At 37.5% G+C, this 19,678-nt stretch overlaps 1 protein-coding gene across 2 annotated transcripts in view; it reads right to left on the bottom strand.

Moving 5' to 3' along the window:
- Positions 1 to 16,818, bottom strand: part of Ccnyl1 (cyclin Y like 1) — a 34,609-nt gene extending 17,791 nt beyond the window's left edge. For both annotated transcript variants that reach the window (XM_026394584.2, XM_026394586.2), the window contains exons 1-3: positions 16,397 to 16,818; positions 6,047 to 6,121; positions 4,232 to 4,266 (exon numbers count right to left, since the gene is read on the bottom strand). In XM_026394584.2, the coding sequence (XP_026250369.1) occupies positions 4,232 to 4,266; positions 6,047 to 6,121; positions 16,397 to 16,628 (342 nt within the window). In that variant the 5' untranslated portion in view covers positions 16,629 to 16,818. The remainder of the gene's footprint in view (positions 1 to 4,231; positions 4,267 to 6,046; positions 6,122 to 16,396) is intronic.
- Between the last annotated feature and the right edge of the window lie 2,860 nt (positions 16,819 to 19,678).

The following is a 19,678-nucleotide window of genomic DNA, read 5'->3' as shown; positions in this document are numbered from 1 at the left end:
TGCTTGTTTTAGATGTTTTTATGGCAAAGTCACTTTTTTTCCTTATTAACAAAAAGTGTCAGAAGTTATATTTTTGAAAAGTATAACTATTTTGGAGGAATAAATTCTCCTTTTAACTAAAAATGTTTTAACTATATCTAAGTTTGGATATGTTTCTTAAGCTATTCAGTTAATATGTATACTGTTGAAAAAAATCACTACACTGGAATAAAAAGAGGGGCGAAAATGAATCAAAATGTAGACTAGTTGGTAGAACTTCAGGTGATATTTTCTTCCATTTTCTCTATTTATAATTTTTTTTGTATCATGAATGTATGTATACTGGCTTGTCTTCAAAAACATTAATGCCAAGTCATTCAAAAATTTTTAATTAGATGTGGTCTTACAAACTATGAAAGCTCCATTAATGAATCAGCAACTTACTGGCTAGATCCAACCAAAAAACATTCATCACTTCCCTTTAGTCCAGGCTTACTCTAAACTGATAAAGACAGAGGAATCATTCATTTTGTAGGAAGAGTCATTTCTGTTACCTTCTCTCCCACTGTAATCAGGCCATTCCCAAATTTCAAGGTGACTAGAAAAGCTGAATGCAAAAACTCTCTGTTGCCAATATATAGCAAACGACATACCATCACTTCCAGCTATTCCAACATTTCAGTCTTGATGACTAGAGGGTGGCAGAACGAAGCCTCTAAGCAAAGCCTAGAATATAGCTGTCAACAAGTAACTTTCCCCTCAGCTTGCATGAAAAATTAGGACAACTTGCCCTTTATTGTTAAAACGTTACCACTGCTGGCTCATAACCACAAAAAAACTACACTGACAAACATAAGGATATAAAATACAAATACTAAAAAAAAAAAAAAAAAAAAAAATAGAAAACATTTCTGACAGATGGTTACTAAAAGAAACACAAACAATAGCATCTTTCTTCTTCCAATCAGAACAAATGATAAAGTACAAAATTTTGTAATTCTTACAGGAAAGGGAGTACTTAAGTAGACTTAAGGTCAAATGGCAAAGACTAGAAAATAATACCTACTAATCTGGTAAATCATAACCAGAACCTTACCATCAAAGGTCAAGAATTTGTTGAAATCCTGTCCCCACCCATTGACTTTTCCCATTGTGCCTATAGCCGCTTATCTATTAAAAAACAAAAACAAAAACCTGAAATCCACCCCCATAATACATATTTGGGATATGTTTCTTTTTTTAATATTTATTTTTTAGTTTTAGGTGAACACAATATCTTTATTTCATTTCTATGTGGTGCTGAGAATCGAACCCAGTGCCTCATGCATGCTAGGCGAGCATACTACCACTTGAGCCACATCCCCAGCCCCTGGGATGTGTTTTTAAGAATCAATAACATTTAATCAACCTCAAATTTTCTAACACTTTATGCATTCATGAAAACTATTCCAACTTTTGTTGCACAGTAACAAGACAATACAGCAGGATGTGTGTTTGAAAGAATTCTAAAACATGGCCTTATATATGCTAATTACAGGTAAAACTTTTAAAAGTTTGGACCAATATCATTAAGCATATTGATTTTGTGCTTAGATATATACTTTAAATACAGGTTCTAAATTCATTTATTAAACATTGAAGATTGACCACACATATATACCCCTTTCCTCCTGAAATCTCATTAAAGGTATAAAATACAGGTTTATAGCTAAGACTAGGAGACAGGACAGAGAGATGATTTTTATTGTTTGAAATATTAAAGTAGATAAAAGAATAGTAACATGACAGAAGAGTAGAAATACAACTCTGGTGGCCATGAAGAATCAGTGGCAGGAATAAGCAAGCCAGTTTATCTTGCAGAACCCATAGAGACTCAGATTTCAGAGGCTTTTACAAAGCACCTTGGAATGAAACATAAAACAAAGATAAAGGAGGTCAATTGGAAATTTGTAGTTAGAACCCAAAGTCCATCTGTCCTCCATTTTATAGGGATCTAGATATTAATTCTCCAGATATATTAAACCTGACAGTTTCTGGGCTTAGAGTTACCATTCTCAGAGACACTATGGGTAAAACCTGGAAAATAAGAGGAAAAAACTACATACTCCACACCTCCCTTACCCAACTTCTGAAAAATAAGCAGCCATGCTTGTACTCCCTAGGTAGAAAAGTGGAAGATCCTTCTCTGAAGAAACTGAACTATCCAGAGACAGGGCGCCCCACATAATAAAAATACTGAGGTCCCAACAAATGAAAAGCTGGGCATGGCCTCCAAATCCTTGGAGTGAAATCCATCAGTTAACAAGTCCTTCTCATACATAGTGCTTCAAATCAGACAAAGTCAGGGTCTACCACACATTTGAGGCAAGCCTCGAACGAAGGATTTAGAAAAGGAATTCATGGGAGTGCTTGAAATTTAAGAGTAAGTGAAAACTCAAGACAAAAAATTCAAGAGAAGGGCTGAAGAATCTCTAACTAGGACAAAAAGACAACCAGAAATTGGGGAGGGAATAGAAATTGGACACTGGTGTAGGAATACTGTCAAAGAGGCCCAACATCTGAATGACAAGAATACAAGGGGGCAAAAAAAAAAGAAAATATCAATGAAATTACAAAAAAATTTTCTACAAAGAGCTAATCTGCAAACTAATGACCCCAATTAAAATGAAAAGGTTCCTAACAGCCAGGCCTGGTGGCACAAGCCTGTAATCCCAGTGGCCCAGGAGGGTGAGGCAAGAGGATTGTGAGTTCAAAGCCAGCCTCAGCAAAAGTGACTCATTAAGCAACTTAGTGAGATCCTGTCTCTAAATAAAATGCAAAATAGGGCTGGGGATGTGGCTGAGTGGTTGAGTGCCCCTGAGTTCAATCCCTGGTACCAAAAATTAAAAAGGTTCATTAACAAGCCATATCATTCAACTTCAGAATCCCCCAGATAGAGAAGATACTAAAGCTTTCAGAGAAGGTATAGGGGAAAATTACTAAAGTTGGTTATATATAATGTAAAATACAATGACAAAAATTTATAAATGAGGAGACAATAAAGAAATATCAGGACTGGGGCCGTGGCTCAGAGGTAGAGCACTTGCCTCATACATGTGAGGCACTAGGTGCAATCCTCAGCATCACGTAAAAAAATAAATGAATAAATAAAGATATTGTGTCCATGTGCAGCTAAAAAATAAAAAATAAAAAAAAGAAGTATCTTCACCACTGGAATAATTCGTTTCAACCTAGAATCCTACTTATACTTTTACCAAATAGGAGGAGCACATTTATGTGCCCTTTCCCAGGAAAATGTACAAGAGGTATAAGACAGAGGGAAACACAAAAATTACAGGATCCAATACAAGAGAGCAGTTATTTGAGATCCCAGATAACTTCAGAAAGATACCCCAGGAAAAATAGGCAGAGAACTGCTTAACAAAAAAACAGTCTGTTTTAGAATAAAATGATAGAAGACTGAGAAGGGTTGCCTCCAGGAAAAAAGACTAAATAGATGTGATTTAGTAAAGGAAAATTTTTTTTATAGGCATGTGACAAATGTTAAAACATTTGGGGGGGAACAGACAAGTGAAAATAGGAAATTCCACAAAAAAATTGAAGAATATGAAAGCAAAGAGGCCAGTGAGGGGGCCACTTACTACATGTGGCTGTGTGAGTTAATGTTCATTAGGAAATGGCGGATTATTGCAGGAGGAATACAGAAGTGCTCAGACTTCAGAAATATCTTTTTAAGAGGAAAATTAAGGGTGAACAGGAGGTGGCACAAAGTACAATATGACAGCAGTGAAAAATATTTGCAAGTCAATGTAAATATCGATCAGTGATTTAATAATAAAATGTGATACATGTCAAGGAAATACAGCAGGGGAATAAGGTCACAGTGGAATGAGGAAGCTAAATTTTCACCTGCTATAAATTACAGGAAATCAACAGCTAATGCTAAAAACTGACTTAATAGTTTGTTACTTTAATTAAAAAAAAAAGACCAAAAAATTAAGGCAAAATATTTCAGGCATATCTTAATATCACAACCACGTTACTGAAATTTAACTGTCAGAAACCTCTAAAAACTGACATTACTAAGTCAAAGATTTCCCTGAGTAAATTTAATACTTAAGAAATTGGAGAGATTTAGAAAATCCACAAAAAGTGGACCCTGCTAACATTAATGAATCACCATTATATATATTTTTTAAAAAATCACAGTAGACATACTTTTAATTCACTATAAGTTTAACTGTTTACTTACATGGTTTAAATGGTTGCTCTTCCTCTTTTCACGCACTAAGAATAAAAAAAAATTAACTGATCAATTCTGGTACAAATGTCATAGAAAAATAAAAAGTAGCTAATTATCTGATGAATTACCAATATACAAAATGACAAAGTTAATTCTTTTTAAAAATAATTTCCAACAAAATTAATAATCTGAATTTTCTGGCAAGATAAATTTCATAATAAAAATCTAAAAACTTAGATCTACTATTTTACTAGCAGATAATCTATTACATATAAATGAGAGATTCTCCATATACAAAAGGGGTAAAACGAATTGAGCTAGGTAGGAAATATAGCTAATAAGATAGTACACATACTGCATACCTGAATCATTAAATAGTATTTTCTAGTTCTACATTTCCTTACCGCTTACTTTAATTACAAGGATCTAAGAGGTGATAGCTCTAGGAAACTGTTTTTGGCTAGGCAGCCATTTCTAGATGCATCTGAATCCTAGAAACATCCTGAACCACCTATTGATAATCTACCAAAATAAAAAAATTAATGGGCCTTTATACAATTGGAAAGTAGCCTATCTTAAATATAAATTTTTAAATGAGTGTGCTAACCTAATTGAACATGATTATCTATAGCACACTGATTTCATTATGCTCTAATTAAGGCCAGAAAAGTATATGCTCCTAAGAGTGACTTGGGCCACACTTTTGTTTCCCATACTGCCTCCTCCTTTAACGCTAGAAGGCACTATAGTCACACATTCCTTCCTACTAAAAAGAGCAGCAGGGATAGTTTTTTACTTCCTCACACTCTAGAATACAGTTCTTAAAGAAACTGAGACATAGCAATGCTAGTCAGAAATGGCCAGCTGAAGATAGGAAAAGTACACACATAGCAACCACTAATTTTTACTGTGCTACATTACCCCAAATGTAATACAGAACCCCCCACTTTTTATATTTTTCTTGTTGTAATAAACTAAATCAGTTTTGCCTTTAAATTTTTTGCTTTTTTACTTGTACATGGACACAATGCCTTTATTTATTTTTATGTGATGCTATGATAAAACCCAGTGCCTTACACGTGCTAGGCAAGTGCTCTACCACTGAGCCACAACTCCAGCCCCTCATTTTTGCTTTTTAGCAAAAAAAGGATTTGACCAAACATTAAGAAAAACAACACAAATGAAGAAAAATCCTACAGTTTTAATGGTTCATCCTAAAACAATCAGGACACATGAAATTTACACTAGTTTCACACACTGGCTAACCTCTTGGGAAACACCATAATTCATGTTTGTTCCAGTTTTTAATACATTAGGATGAAAAAGCTTTGAATGGCTTAAAAGTTCTGAGTAGGATAAATCAAGATGTGAGACAGGCTCATTTATTTAGAGGACTGTAAAATGAGCTCAAAATCAGATTCAATCCCCATATGTAAACAACTGATTTTTTAAAATTTGTTCATATGAAAACCTAATTAAAACCTAAATCATATTATTTATCTTTAAAACATGCTCTGAGGATCAAGGGGGAAGGTTAAAAAAAATATGGAATACTAGGTATAAATCAATGACCACTTCTAAATTGTGTGGCAACTGTCTTTATTAAGAGGTAACAAAGTGTATAAACACAAAGTCTACCTGTATTAATTAAAGGAGAGTATATATCATCACATATTAAAAAGTCATGTAGAATATATGTAACATTTAAAATTTTAAAGCAATGTAGGAGTTCTTCTAAATATTTTCTATGATATGCCATATAAAATAGTCCTTTCTTTGGTAGGGAAAAATATTGTCTTACCATAGGGAAAAATATTGTCTTACCATCTGTCTGAGATTTGCTCAGGAAAATTGTGCTTGCCCTTGGATGGTCAGAAGGGTTTGATTCCAAAGCTAAATCTATAGCGAAAAAGAAAGAGATGTGATAATTTAGTTCAATAAAAGAGTAGATGGTTTTTAAATAGATACATATCATGTTTAATCACTTTCAATAGTCTTAGAAAAAATTTTAGTTATGAACATGTAGGAAACAAGCAACAATATAAAAACACTACAGGATAACTGTAAAATCCTAGATTCTCTCCGCACATGTGGAGCAAAACCAGGCTAGGCTGGGTCTTAGACCTCTTTTTAAAAAAATAATTGATTGCAACTTTTAGATAAACCGTTTACAAGACCACCTCTTCTTGTCCTCCAGAAATGCAAGCACTCTTCTCTGTGCTGATATTACCAGCACATTTCAGGAACAGTCTCAACAAGTGATGCCCTGGCCAATTACTGTCAAACACTGGCTCAATATATCAAATATGCCAAAACAAGATTGTTTTGACAAATGTTTTTCAGACAATCACAAGGCTAATTCTAACTTCTTTCAACAAGTAATCTAGTTAGCTTTGGCTTATTTGTGGGCTATTCATCATGGCAGATATAAGAGGACTGCATAAAAATTCAATGTTCTAACCTACAAAAACACTTCCATGAAAAAAACTGATTAAAAAACAAAAACAGAAACTTCTGTCCTTAATTTCCAAGACAACACTCTTCTCTCTTCATTCTTAATCCCTACAGTCCACATTGGGAACAAGACGTGACAATCTATTTGGTCAAGACTATAAAACAGATTCATAAATTTTGTTTATACTTTGCCATCATGGGACAGCAAAAGTTGTCAGAATGTGGGAACCTACAACACTCCTCAGCAATGTCCACTCTCAAGCCATTTAAGATGGACCAAGATCTAAACAGAGTAACAGTAAGGCAATTATTTCCCAAACCATATTTTAGTAATTGTCCTACTTTAAAAGAAAAAAAAAAAGAAATAGAAGGATTCAATGTCCAAATCACAAAACACTACCATCCAAGGCTCTTACAAAATCAAAATGTATACTGATATATTACTCAGTATATTTCACAAATTTGTCTACTTAAAATACTTTCTCCCGCTCCAAGTAATATTGTTAGAATCTTGCATGAACATAATTTGGGACTTCCTGATTTAATGGAAATCCAATTCATCCATTTTAATGGTACTGTCAGATCATCAGAAACTTACCTATTTAAGCCAACCACTCTGTCCTTCATGGAAATTTATTCACATAAGTTTATTAAACTGCTTTTGAAGAAAACTATTCTTATGTAAAAGACCCACAAAACAGTTTTTTTCACATGATGAAAGGATGATGAGACAATGTTAGCTATGTGGAAAAATAAAATCATGTGAGCACAGAATGACAAAAAGATTTTCATAGTTATCTCCCTAAAGCTTCTGAAGGGATTTGGGACTACTTCCTCCCCCAAATAAAGCAAATATATTACAATTTGAATTTAAAACATAATTTGCAGAATTATTAAAGTATCTTAAAAGTTTGCAGAAATAGCCATATTATATATTAACAATGTAATGATAAAACTTAATTCAAAATGTTCAATGGAAGTCTAGGGAAATTAAGTATCACAATTACAGAGGAGCAGGCTTAAAACACACACACACACACACCCTAAAATCAAAATATGCTACTAAGAATATTAAACAACATTCAGAGAGAGGTATAAAAGAAATTACAACCCGCAGACAAAAAGCAAAATTAGCCCAAGTGACAAGCTGACAACTCTCTACCTCCCACCCTAGGTTTTAAGGTGGGTGCAAGACCCTGGGCTAGGCAATTAATTAGAGCTCACTTGAGACTTACCAAGTTCTAGAGGAAAACAGCAAAGCTGCTCTCTAGGACCATTAACTAGCCTAGTCAGCAGCTGTTGCTGGCTAACTTTGCAATCGTGAGAAATAAAGCCTTTTCAGGCAAGATGAACAGCGGGGGAAGAACTGAGATAGGTTCTGAGATCATGTAATTCCCGAGTCAGGTTGTACCTAATCTCTGAAATCCTTGTTATACAAGTCTATTTAGATATAGATTTTAACTTGCAAATGTAAAAGACCTGCTTAATCATCAGTACTAATGAACATACCAAAGGTGGCGATGGATTAAATTATCACTTGCTCATTTAATGAATCTTATTAAACAGAAATTTGCAAAAGCCAAATTTAAAAATTATTAATACTCTTATAACCATTACTTTTAGTTGCTTTTCTTATTATTTTTTTAAAATAATAATTATTATTATTTTCTTATTATGTTTAAAAAACTGCTCTTGGGGTTGTGGCTCAGTGATAGAGGACCTTGGGGTTCAATCCCCAGAATGGTAGGGACAGCTCCCGGGCTGGGATATAGCTCAGTGGTAAAGTATTTGTCTAGCATGTCTGAGGCCCTGGGCACTAAAAACAAATGAACAACAAAAAGACAGAAAATCCTCTTATCAGTATACCATTTATGTCTTGTTACATGAAAATGACTTCTACCCCCCTTACAGTATATTCACTATTTAATGCATACATACATAATGATGCAGCCAAATGTCATTCCTATACTTAATCTATTCTGGGGGAATTTAGGCACTTACAACATTCTATTCTAATATTATGAAGAAAACCTTCAAGAGCATAGTTTTTAAATTATTCTTTTTATTTCCTTGGAAAGACTTATAAAAGTGGGATGACTAGAAAAGCTTGGATCATTTTCATGGCTCAATATGTACAGTGCTAAAACTGCTTTCTAAAAGAAGAGCACAAGCTAACAATTATAACAATAAACAATTTTAATTACTACCCCAGTTTTGGATACCTAAAAAAGAAAAAAGTCCTGTTATGTTAATGAGGTACATTACCGCAACTCTAATTGACTATTCTCCAGTGGTTAACAGTGGTATTTCCATTTTGGTGAGTTTCATATATTTATATATACTGTAGGCATTGTATCCACTAGGGCCTTAGGGTTGTCAATTTACACAAGATTTTCAGAAAATACTGATTTTTGTCTTTAGCCCATCATAGTTTTCTATATAACTTGCATTTCTGATAATGCTAAGTACCAGATGTTGGTATTACATGTATAGAATGGAAATTTAAGCCATTAGATAGTAAACTCATATACATACTATTATTTCTGCAATCTCCATTAAATCTACTGCCAAGAGCCTAAGGAGACTCTGATAAATCACACTACACTATTTCCACTATCACAAAGGTAAAACTTTCCACTATGAAGCAAGGCATCAGGTCCCACAAACATGCACACAGCATACATAAATTTAGAGATGTCAGGAAGTAAAAATACATTAATTACCATGCATCTTATGATGTGAATCCCTTTAAAATCATTTAAGAAACCAGTAAAAATATTTTAAATTAAGAAAAATATTCTTTTATCTCAATGATTAGGGGTGCTGTGATTAAAATTGTAAGACAGACTTTCTGTTATCAATTTAAATTGTAATTTAATTGGACAGTATGATAGGCTGACATTGGAAAAGCACAACTTAAAAAAATTAAACTCCAGTCTTAATGTAAACATCTTTGATATCAAAAACTGCTTTTTCGGGCTGGGGATGTGGCTCAAGCGGTGGCACACTCACCTGGCATGCACAGGGCGCTGGATTCGATCCTCAGCACCACATAAAAATAAAGATGTTGTGTCCACCGAAAACTAAAAAAATAAATATTTTTAAAAAACTGCTTTTCTCTTGTCTATCAGTTGTTATGACCCACTCTGACTGCACAGATATTTAAAAATGTGAAAGATATGCGACTAACTGAAATACATTACTAAAGGCTGAAAAGTTGAAGTTAAGTAACCATAAACTGTCATGAAATTATTTCTTAGCCAGGTGTGGTGGCACATGCCTGTAATCCCAGCGGCTTGGGAGGCTGAAACAAGAGAATATAGAGGTTCAAAGCCAGCCTCAGTTAACTGTGAGGCACTAAGCAACTCAGTGAGACCCTGTCTCTAATAAACCACAAAAATAGGGCTTGGGATGTGGCTTAGTGGTCAAGTGCCCCTGAGTTCAATCCCCAGTATCAAAAAAACAAAAAAAAATTATTTCCTTGTCAAAATATTCAAGGGAGAGGGTAGTGACCAAGAAACTATTGGACCTTGCTGCATCACAGTATATTTCAGAAATATACTGATTTTAACATTGATTTCAATATATCCTAATTAAACAGATGTCAGCAGTTTCGGGGCCAACTTCTGGGCATCTATTTATTGAAAGGCTCAATCCATTTACTGACCTGTTCGATTTTCCCTTACTGTACATTATAAGAATACACAAATGTTTCAAGTGCCACAATCACCATGCAAACTTAATGATTTTATCTCTGAGTCCACATTTTCTACCATCATAATTCTTCACCTGGCATCCTTGAGCTGGCCTGCCTCAGCAGAGGGCAACAGCAGAGCTCCTGCATGCTGTTAGTGCTGGCTCCTATCTGGTTTCTCTTTTCTAGCCTCTGATGGTACTAATTCTGGCTTCCAATTCATTTCTGGACCAGCATATCCATCAGTTCTCAGTCTTGCCCTGTTTTAATTTTCCATCTATGTTTTAGTGAAAATGACTGAAATGTGACATTTCAGACACGGTAATATACCTTTCCTCCATTATATTTTTCTTAAGAGCACTTTACTCAATTTCTTAGAGTTCTAAGAACATTCCTAGGTTACAAGATACTACCTTCCATTTCATTGTATATTATCCAATGCTACTGTTTAAACAGTAAGACTTAATTATTTTAATATTCTGGGGGGCAGGGAAGGTAGCATCCAAAGAAGCCTATGAGTCAGTCTACAAATTATTTTCCTATATGCCACATATCTGGAATTTACATTCTTGAACTACCAAGTTTTATTTTTCAAAACCTTGGAAAATTTAATTTATACTTTTCAGAGGCCATCTTCTCATGTGTAAAACAGTTTTAATCGCTATATTGTCTAACCTAAAACACTGAGAATCAAATGAAATGCAAGATGAGTCTTTATAGTGTATATTACAATCACAAAACAAAGCTTTCCAAACTCAAAAATAAACAAACATTTAGCATTTCACTGGAAAACTCATACCAAAAATAACATCCCAAAATACATTGAGCAAACACATTTTTGCTACCCACTAAAGGAAAAGGTACACACAAGATCATCAAGAATTCCTCCCAGTGTTTAGAGTTTTAAATATGCAAATGCATATTATTTTCCTTGTTTTAATGTAGATTACTGTACTTTTTTAAAATGTATACTTTGGAGATCATTCCATAAGCATTCTTTTTTACAGCTCTAAAGAGATACAAGATACTTACATAGTATTTACATTCACTATATGGATGTCCCAGTTTCTTTTACCAGTCCCTTACAAGACATTTGAATTATTGTCAACATTTTGCTATTGAAAATGATACAACAAACTTTGTACATGTGTTGTTCCATATTTGTGGTGATGTACCTTTAGAAAAAATTCCTTTAAACAGGACTTCTGGATTAAATGTATCTGCAGTGTTGTGAGATTATGCCAAATGCTTATTGATGGAGTCAAAACATTTTGTATTTCCATAAACAATACATGAATTTAACCACCTTCATGGCCTCACCCCCAAGATTGTATTGTCAAGTTTTAGGATTTTTCTCCTCAAAGAGAAATTGCCACAGTTTTCATGTGCATTTTTCTTATGTGTGAAGGTATGTTTAAGGATCACTTGAATTCCTTTTTCTGTGACTTGTCTATTCATCTTTGTTAACATTTAGATTCACTCAATTTCTTTCTTTTTTGTACCAGGGTACCAATTCAGGGGTACTCAACCACTGAGCCACATCTCCAGCCCCATTTTACATTTTATTTAGAGACAGGATCTGTCTTACTGAGTTGCTTAGCACCTTGCCTTTGCTAAGGCTGGCTCTGAACTCACAATCCTCCTGCCTTAACCTCCAGAGATGCTGGGATTATAGGCATGCGCCACCATGCCGGCCTCAATTTCTTTAAATTAGCCATTTTAGGCCCTTATTAATATTGCTTTTTTGCTTTTTTGTCCAGATCACTATTGGCTCTCCCCTGTACCTGCAGGTAGGTCTCCCTGCTTCCACCCTTGCTGCATCACAATGCATTCTCACAGAACAGCTAATCTATTTGTTTTTGTTGTTGTTGTTTGTTTTTAAAATATTCCCTTATCTCTAATCCTCCAATGGTTTCCCAATACTACTGAAGTCCAGGTTCTTTATCAAGATCTGCTGGGCATACAAAGCCTTACTTAGAACATCACGTTCCTTCTGGCATCCCTTTCACTCTGCTACAGTCAGCCTTGTGTACTGTCCTTTCCCACCAGAAGAAATCCAAAAGGAGTTATCCCTCTGCAAGGAAGGTTCCTCCCACCACACACAGTTCCCTCTCATTTTTAGGACAGCTTACACATCACTAAAGGAGAACAGACATCTTTCACCACCCCACATAAAGGCATGTAAAACTGTTCTCCTACCCAATCATTAGCTGGTTGCTTTCTTCTCATCACCTCACTACCTGATATTTTTGATTTTTTATGTGCTTCCTACCATCTCCATTCTAGCATGTAAGGATCAGGGTTAGGAAGAGCGCTCTTATATACCACTGTTGGCCCTAGATCTGGAAAATTGCCTGATCATTCAAAGGTACTCAATAAATGTTAGTGTACTCAAAATCAGTTAAATTGTTCCTGTTTGCCCATTATCATCTAAGATTTCTTTTAATGCTGTTTCTTATTTGACACCTAAAATCAGCATTATTTGCAGATCTCTTAGAGTGGTAGCTATTCAGAATTTAAAACATGAAATAAACTACCAAGTACTGAGAAACAGAGTTCTAATGTCCAGCAAAAAGTCAATTATAACTAATTTCGCATAAGAACATTTAATACTAAAAATACCTTAACTGCAAAATGACTCATCCTAAGGACTTAAATTGTGTCACAAGGGAAAATATGCCATCTGAATTCTATAGTAGAAAGGTCATCAAAATGTGTTTTTATCTGTGTCCCCAGAATCAAACATTTAATGGTCCTGTTTGATTTTACTATAAAAGATGCCCAATGATAAAGGTTAGGGAAATAAATGATGCTCTAACTACTCAACAATACACTAGCAGTTATTAAAAAAAAAAAAAAAAAAAGCAGTAAGCACTGGCATGGAAAGACATCCTGGAGCACTCTGCATATATCAAGCACTGTCCCAGGGACTTTGTGTCTTATTTCATTGTTTTAAAAAAGTTAAAATGCAGCACATAGAGTGATTTCATTTTTATAAAATAAACAGAACGTTATAATTATATGCATATAAAAGGGTCAGAATAATCAACACCAAAGTTAGCCTTGGTGTGAATGAAAGATTTTTCTGTTTTTACTGAATCTTTTACATCAAATACACTTGATAATGTAATTAAAATGGGGAACTGGGGTTGTGGCTCAGTAGTAAAGTGTTTGCTTCACATGCATGGGGCAATGGGCTTGATCCTCAGCACCACATAAATAAAATAAAGGTATTGTGTCCATCTACAATTTTTTATTTTTTAAATATGGCGGTGGGGAAAGGGTAGTAAATCATCTACTAGAAAGAAGACAGATCTGTTGCCCAGGGTTGCTGTTGTTTGTTTTGGTTTGTTTTTGGTACTGGGGATTGAACCCAGGGACACCAAGTCACATCCCCAACCCTTTTTGTATTTTAGAGACGGGGTCTTGCTGAGTTGCTCAGAGCCTTGCTAAATTATTCACTGGGATTATAGTCCGTGCCACCACACCTGGCTGCCCAGGACTTTTTTCACATCATATTGCCAATTTATTCCCTATCCTACCCCCTTCAAAGGGGTCACCTGAAAGAGCACTCTTAGCCTGCAAATTATCAAAGCTCCTAAGATTGGAGCATAAAAGGCTATATGAAAAGTTGAGTAAGAAAATTGGATAATAAGATCTTACTACTTCATTTTGTGATACTGATATTACCATCAGTTATATTAGATACACTGTCAAATAAAGGCCAGACTTGAGTCTATTTGAAATCCATATTTGGTTCTTAAGAACAGCTCTGAAATAATCTTAAGAAATACTGTTCTGAAATGTTTCGAAGAGTAAAAAGTACATCATCATACTGTACGGTTTAATCTAAAAAAAAATCAAAACAATTCTTCATTGTAGAAGAGGTAAAATGTTTTATATCTAAGGTATTTCTTAGTTTCCAGGGAAACCATGTAAAGTTGTCTGAAATAAAGATATTAACAGCAAACTTTCAATGTACTTATACTTTATATTTGGTGCTCTAACTTGTTTCTAAGGAAACTTAAGAATAATAGCCAAATGTTCAATCCTTAACACCACATTGAATACATACATACATACATAAATAAATAAATGTATTGTTTATACAACTAAAAATATTTTTAAAAGATGGGAGTAAATTGTAAGAGACGGGTCTACTTTATAAATGCATTTTTGAAAAGTTTTTTCTTAGGAGCTGAATTTGGCATATCTGCTACCTCTAATCAGACATAGCCAGTTCCTATCTTCCTTTCTTCTTCATAAATGCAGGTATAATACACATATGCTTCCTTTGTATTTGGAAGGGTCAAATGAGACCACACATGAAAATGTTGTGAATACTAAAGATTTAAATAAAAGTTTTACTTGAAATATATCCAAGCTACCCCAATCTACTAATTGGTTTGTAAAATCAAACTTACCTTTCACCACCCAAGCAGAACAGCTTTCACATGTACTTACATGCATTATTTTTAAAGGTACAATTAATGCATAGTCTTTCACAATTTTTGAATATTCTGAAAAGTTACAAAGGCATGTCCATCATGAGCCTTAATTATTCTAAAGAAAAAAGAAAAGAAGTGCCAGGCTGGGGAGGTAAGCTCAGTGATGGTCTTTGCCTAACATGCCTGAAACCTAGCACTGTGAAGACAGAGAGGGAAAGAAGAGACACAAACAAGCAAAAGAAACCAAGAGTCCAACTAAAATTTACATAGAACTATAAGACATCTGGCTCTATAGTAATGAAATAATCTCTGCCATTTAAATGAAACAAATGGGTCAGCAGGGCAAACATCTGTAGAATACAACGTTTTCCATTTCAAAAGATTTAAGTCTTCATTCAAGAACCATCCAGTTTCTCAGAATTATATTTACCTAGATGCGTCCATTTCCAAAATTCTATGGTAAAAATCAAAGGTTCCTTTCTCTTCTCTCACCTCCCATCCCTCTCGGTTTAGAGCATGAAAAGCTTTCCTTTCACTTAAACATTCTAAGTGCTGAACAGGATTCTAGTGATGGGAGGGGGGGAGGGAAGGAGGGGAAGCCATGGAAACAAACTAGCGCCGGCAGGGTCTGGCATTTTAATTTCCAAAACCATTACATTACTAATTAAAGCCTAAATTTGTTTTGACTACTTTGAAACGTTTGACCAGCAATCTCATGGACCACCTCACCTCTCCTCTCCTCTCCTCTCCTCCAGAGATAAATGAAGTCCGCTAAGTGACTGAGTAGGGCTTCAGACACATTTGTCAAAGTAGGAATTAAAGTAATCGGAACTCCGTGGGTAATGTTCTTTGGGTGAAAAACAAAAGCAAAAACCGAAGCCCTGGCAGTAACCTTCGACACTTTTCAGAGTTATTTTAAGGCCCCCTTCCCCCGGTTTTTTTCTTTTGTGTTCAAATTACAGTTGGAAAGAATAAAGCAGTTCTATCCAGGAGACTTAAAACAGTCTGCTTTATATCAAATAAACTCCTATGGCAACCTCTATTTGAGTCTAAAGTAATCCTCAAACGTTTGGGTCTGAATTGCTCGAATATCAGCTACCTTAACCGGTGTTTGGAATAAACAATCAGGTTCTCATCTGGCTTCTTCACTTAGGTACCATCTGGATAGATAAGGATAGGGAGGATGGGATGGATACTCCGAAGTTGGGGCAACTGAATTTTCACTAAGCAAAGGAAGCAAATATACCAAAACAGTCGTGCAGAATCCCAGGAGACACTGAATAGAAAGAAAACCAGAAAGGGCCGAAAACTGGAGGGTCCCAGGACAGCTTGGGGAATGTGAAAGGGGGCAAGAACTGGGCGGCAAAATAGGGAGGGAAACAAGTTGACCAGACGGGGAAGGGAAAGAATAAGGGGTGGGGACGCCAAGCAGAGGCAGCTAGCATCCCGGTGCCCAGCCTTGGAAAAGCCGGCTCTGGGCAGGAAGGAGCTCGAGGCGACGGCTGCCTCCCGAGGACCCTGAGGGCGGCGGAGGCCAGAGGTGCTTCCTAGAGCGGACGGGGTCCACCGCCCCCTTACCTTCCGGCATCTCGCGGTCACTGATGTGCTGCAGGTGGTGGCCCTCGCCGGCTCCAAAATCTAACTCGGCGGGCTCCACGGCAGCGGGCGCCGGCGCTACGGCCACCGCCACTGCGTCCCCAGCCGCCGCCTCATAGAGCTCAGACTCGTAGTCCGGCTCCGCCGGCCCCGTGCGACGGCCTAGCTTGGGGCTGGCATTGGGGGACACGCAACAGGTCAGCGTGTTCCCCATGGGGCGCCTCCGCTCCTCTCCGCCGCCGCCCGCGCCTTCACTCGCCCCCGACTCCGCTTCGCTCAGTGGCCGCCCCCTCCCCCAACAATGGCGCGGCCGGCGCTGGCAGCCCCGGGCTATGCCCGGGCTGCTCCGCACATGCAGACGCGGCCTCGCCCGCCGCTCGCCTGCCCGCCCCGCCGCCCGGCCCCGGGCAGGGCTCCGGCCTCGGCCGCACCCCCGCCGCCACGCCGCGGCCGCTTTCTCAGAGCCGACTAGTCTGCGAGGGCGGCGACCAACCCGGCTTATTTAAAAGGGGTGGGGACCCGACCAGCGCTGAGAGGCGCAGCCACTGCCGGCTGAGAGCCGGGTCAGAGCTCCTCCTCCTTCCGCCGCCGCCTCCCGACTGAGGGCCGCTAGCCTGGCCTGCACCTGCCAACCGGAACGCGTTCTGCGGTCACCTGGTTACGAGCAACCAATCAGACCCAGAGTTCTCTCCATGCGCCCGCCTGGAACCCAGACACGTGACTCACGATGCCCCGCCCCGTCCACGAGTGCCCCGCCCCTCGCGAGCGGCGTCCGGCACTCGGGTTTCCATTCATCGTAGGCTTCCCGGAGCTTTCCGGTCTTGGGAGAAACAGCGGGCGTTGTTACTCGAGACCGTCTCGGTTAACAGACTCTGCAGAAAGCCCCGGTTAGTAAAGAGCTGGTTCCGTCAGCAACTGGGTTTTTCGGAGTCTGACAGCTTTCATTCGCTCAAGTAACTTAGTTACACCAGAATTATTGATCATTTTTGTAACTAAATGCTCCTCTCTCGTCTTCGAAGGAGTGTTGCTTTTTACATTGAATTTGACTGTAGCAACCCCAGGAGGCCTAGCCCTACTTTCAATGAACAGTTGTGGCTATGTCTTGAATGAAACACTAGGACATGTCAACCCCCACTTCCTCGTTCGTAAAAGCACACACCAAACTGGTCCCTCCCAGTTCTAAATCGCTGCGACTCACCAACCCCTTTTCTCGCCTCTGTCTCTCCCTTGCACGGCAGGAGATTTTGCTTCTTTTACTAACAACACATAAAGCTTAATTTTTTTCAACTAAATTGAGAACCAAAAAGTAGGGTGCCATGATCCCGCTTCCAAAATGATAGGGAACAGTTAACATTTAGCAAGCACTGTGTGTCCAGTACTGTTCCATCTGAAGCACTCATTTAATCCTCAAAAGCGTTCCTATCTTAAATCTCACAGATTATACAGAAGAAAGTGAGATACAGAAGTAATTTTCTCAAAAACAGAGGAGCACTCAGAGTGGGTAGGAATAGTCTGGATCCCCACAAGTCATTATAGTCATCTGAAAATATAGAAGTCGAATTTGGGGAAAGTAACTTTTTAAAAAAAAGAATGGTTTTTCTATATGGTTTTTAAAATGCCTTCCCTTCAATCAACATTAAGTACCTTCTCTGTGTCAGCCACTGTATGTGTGAAACAGTCCCAACCCTCCATGAGGTCAGGGAGATAGGAAAAGAAAGGCTTAGAGAGTCTAATGGTCAGAGGTCACACTGATGGACCATCCTGGAATCTGGGATACAAGCTCCCATCTATCTGACTCCAAAGTAGATATTGGGGTAAAGGATTTGTATCTTGTCATGAAAACGTGAGAGTCATTGAATGATGTGAACTTCAGAAGTTACTATCAGGTATATTTTTGGCAAAATCACTTGGATAATAAGGAGACTGAAGGAAGAAGCAACAGGACTGATTAAGATACTATACTCATCTAGGAGAAGAGGGGTCTTAAACTAAAAGCAGTGATAGTGGCTGAGTGGAGAGAAAGAATTTGTGGTAATTTGTGAGGGAGTGGAGGGAGAGAGAAGTAGAAGGCAAAAAAAAATACTCCTAAGGTTCTGATTTGGGGGACCCAGTAGATAGTGGTCCCTCTTTTGGGGGGGACTCAATAGATAGTGGAGACAGAGAATGCAGGATGAGGAATAGGTTTGGGGAAGAAGATAGTTTTTGACTCTGTTAAGTCAAAGTTGCATATAAGCCTCTATAGGATAAGTCTATTTTATGGCATCCCGAGTTATCAGGTTATGCTTTTAAAAATAATACACATTAAATTAAATCAAAAGGAGTGGAGAAATTTCCTGAAACTTACATGCTAAGAATACTATATCTTTCTTTTTTTTTTAAATGTTTTTGGTGATTACTTCCAAGAAGCAACTTGGAATTTATGGTTTTAGCAAATGATATATCTTGTGTAAAATAAAACTGTTAAATTAAAACAGCTCAAGTTATAGTGTCATCAGTGAAAATAGACAGTAATTGAAGTCGGGTGGGTATAGAAGTGGTTATCTTAAGAAGACATATAATAATTGGGCTAGGGATGTGGCTCAAGCGGTAACGCGCTCACCTGGCATGTGCGGGGCACTGGGTTCAATCCTCAGCACCACATAAAAATAAAATAAAGATGTTGTATCCACCAAAAACTAAAAAATAAATATTAAAAATTCTCTCTCTCTCTCTCTCTCTCTCTCTCTCAAAAAAAAAAAAGACATATAATAAAGAAGAGATGGGAGGTATGGGAAGGAAGGAGACTTGGAGAATAGGGAGCATAAAGTGAAGCCTGCCAAGGTGAGCAGTGCAAGTCAAAGAAGGAAGGTGGATCAGTAATGGCTCATCAGGAATCATGAGTCCCAAAGAAAAGGGGATGGCACCTGCCTCTCATTTCTGTAATGGCAGCACTTTGCACAGTGGCTAGCCAGTAGGCAATCAGTAAATGCCATGTAAAGCTGAATGCTGCCAAGAGGCAGCAAAGTTACAAATGACATTTTCTATAATAACTGGATGCCTGAGGATGAGTGTAAGCCAGTTGGACAACAGGGAGAAGTGAATAGTAGGTGTTTCAGTTAGCTTTTCTGTCACCATAATCAAAAGACCTGACAAGGGCAAAGTAGAGGAGGAAAAGTTCATTTGGGCTTATGGTTTCAGAGGTTTAGTCTATGGTTGGCTGACTTCATAGCTCTAGGACCCAGGAGTAACAGAACATCATGGTGGAAGGGCATGGCAGAGGAAAGC

Source organism: Urocitellus parryii, chromosome 1 (assembly GCF_045843805.1).
Source record: "Urocitellus parryii isolate mUroPar1 chromosome 1, mUroPar1.hap1, whole genome shotgun sequence".
Classification (NCBI taxonomy): domain Eukaryota; kingdom Metazoa; phylum Chordata; class Mammalia; order Rodentia; family Sciuridae; genus Urocitellus; species Urocitellus parryii.
Note: the sequence above shows the minus strand (reverse complement) of the source record. Positions and strands in the feature narration are given on the sequence as shown.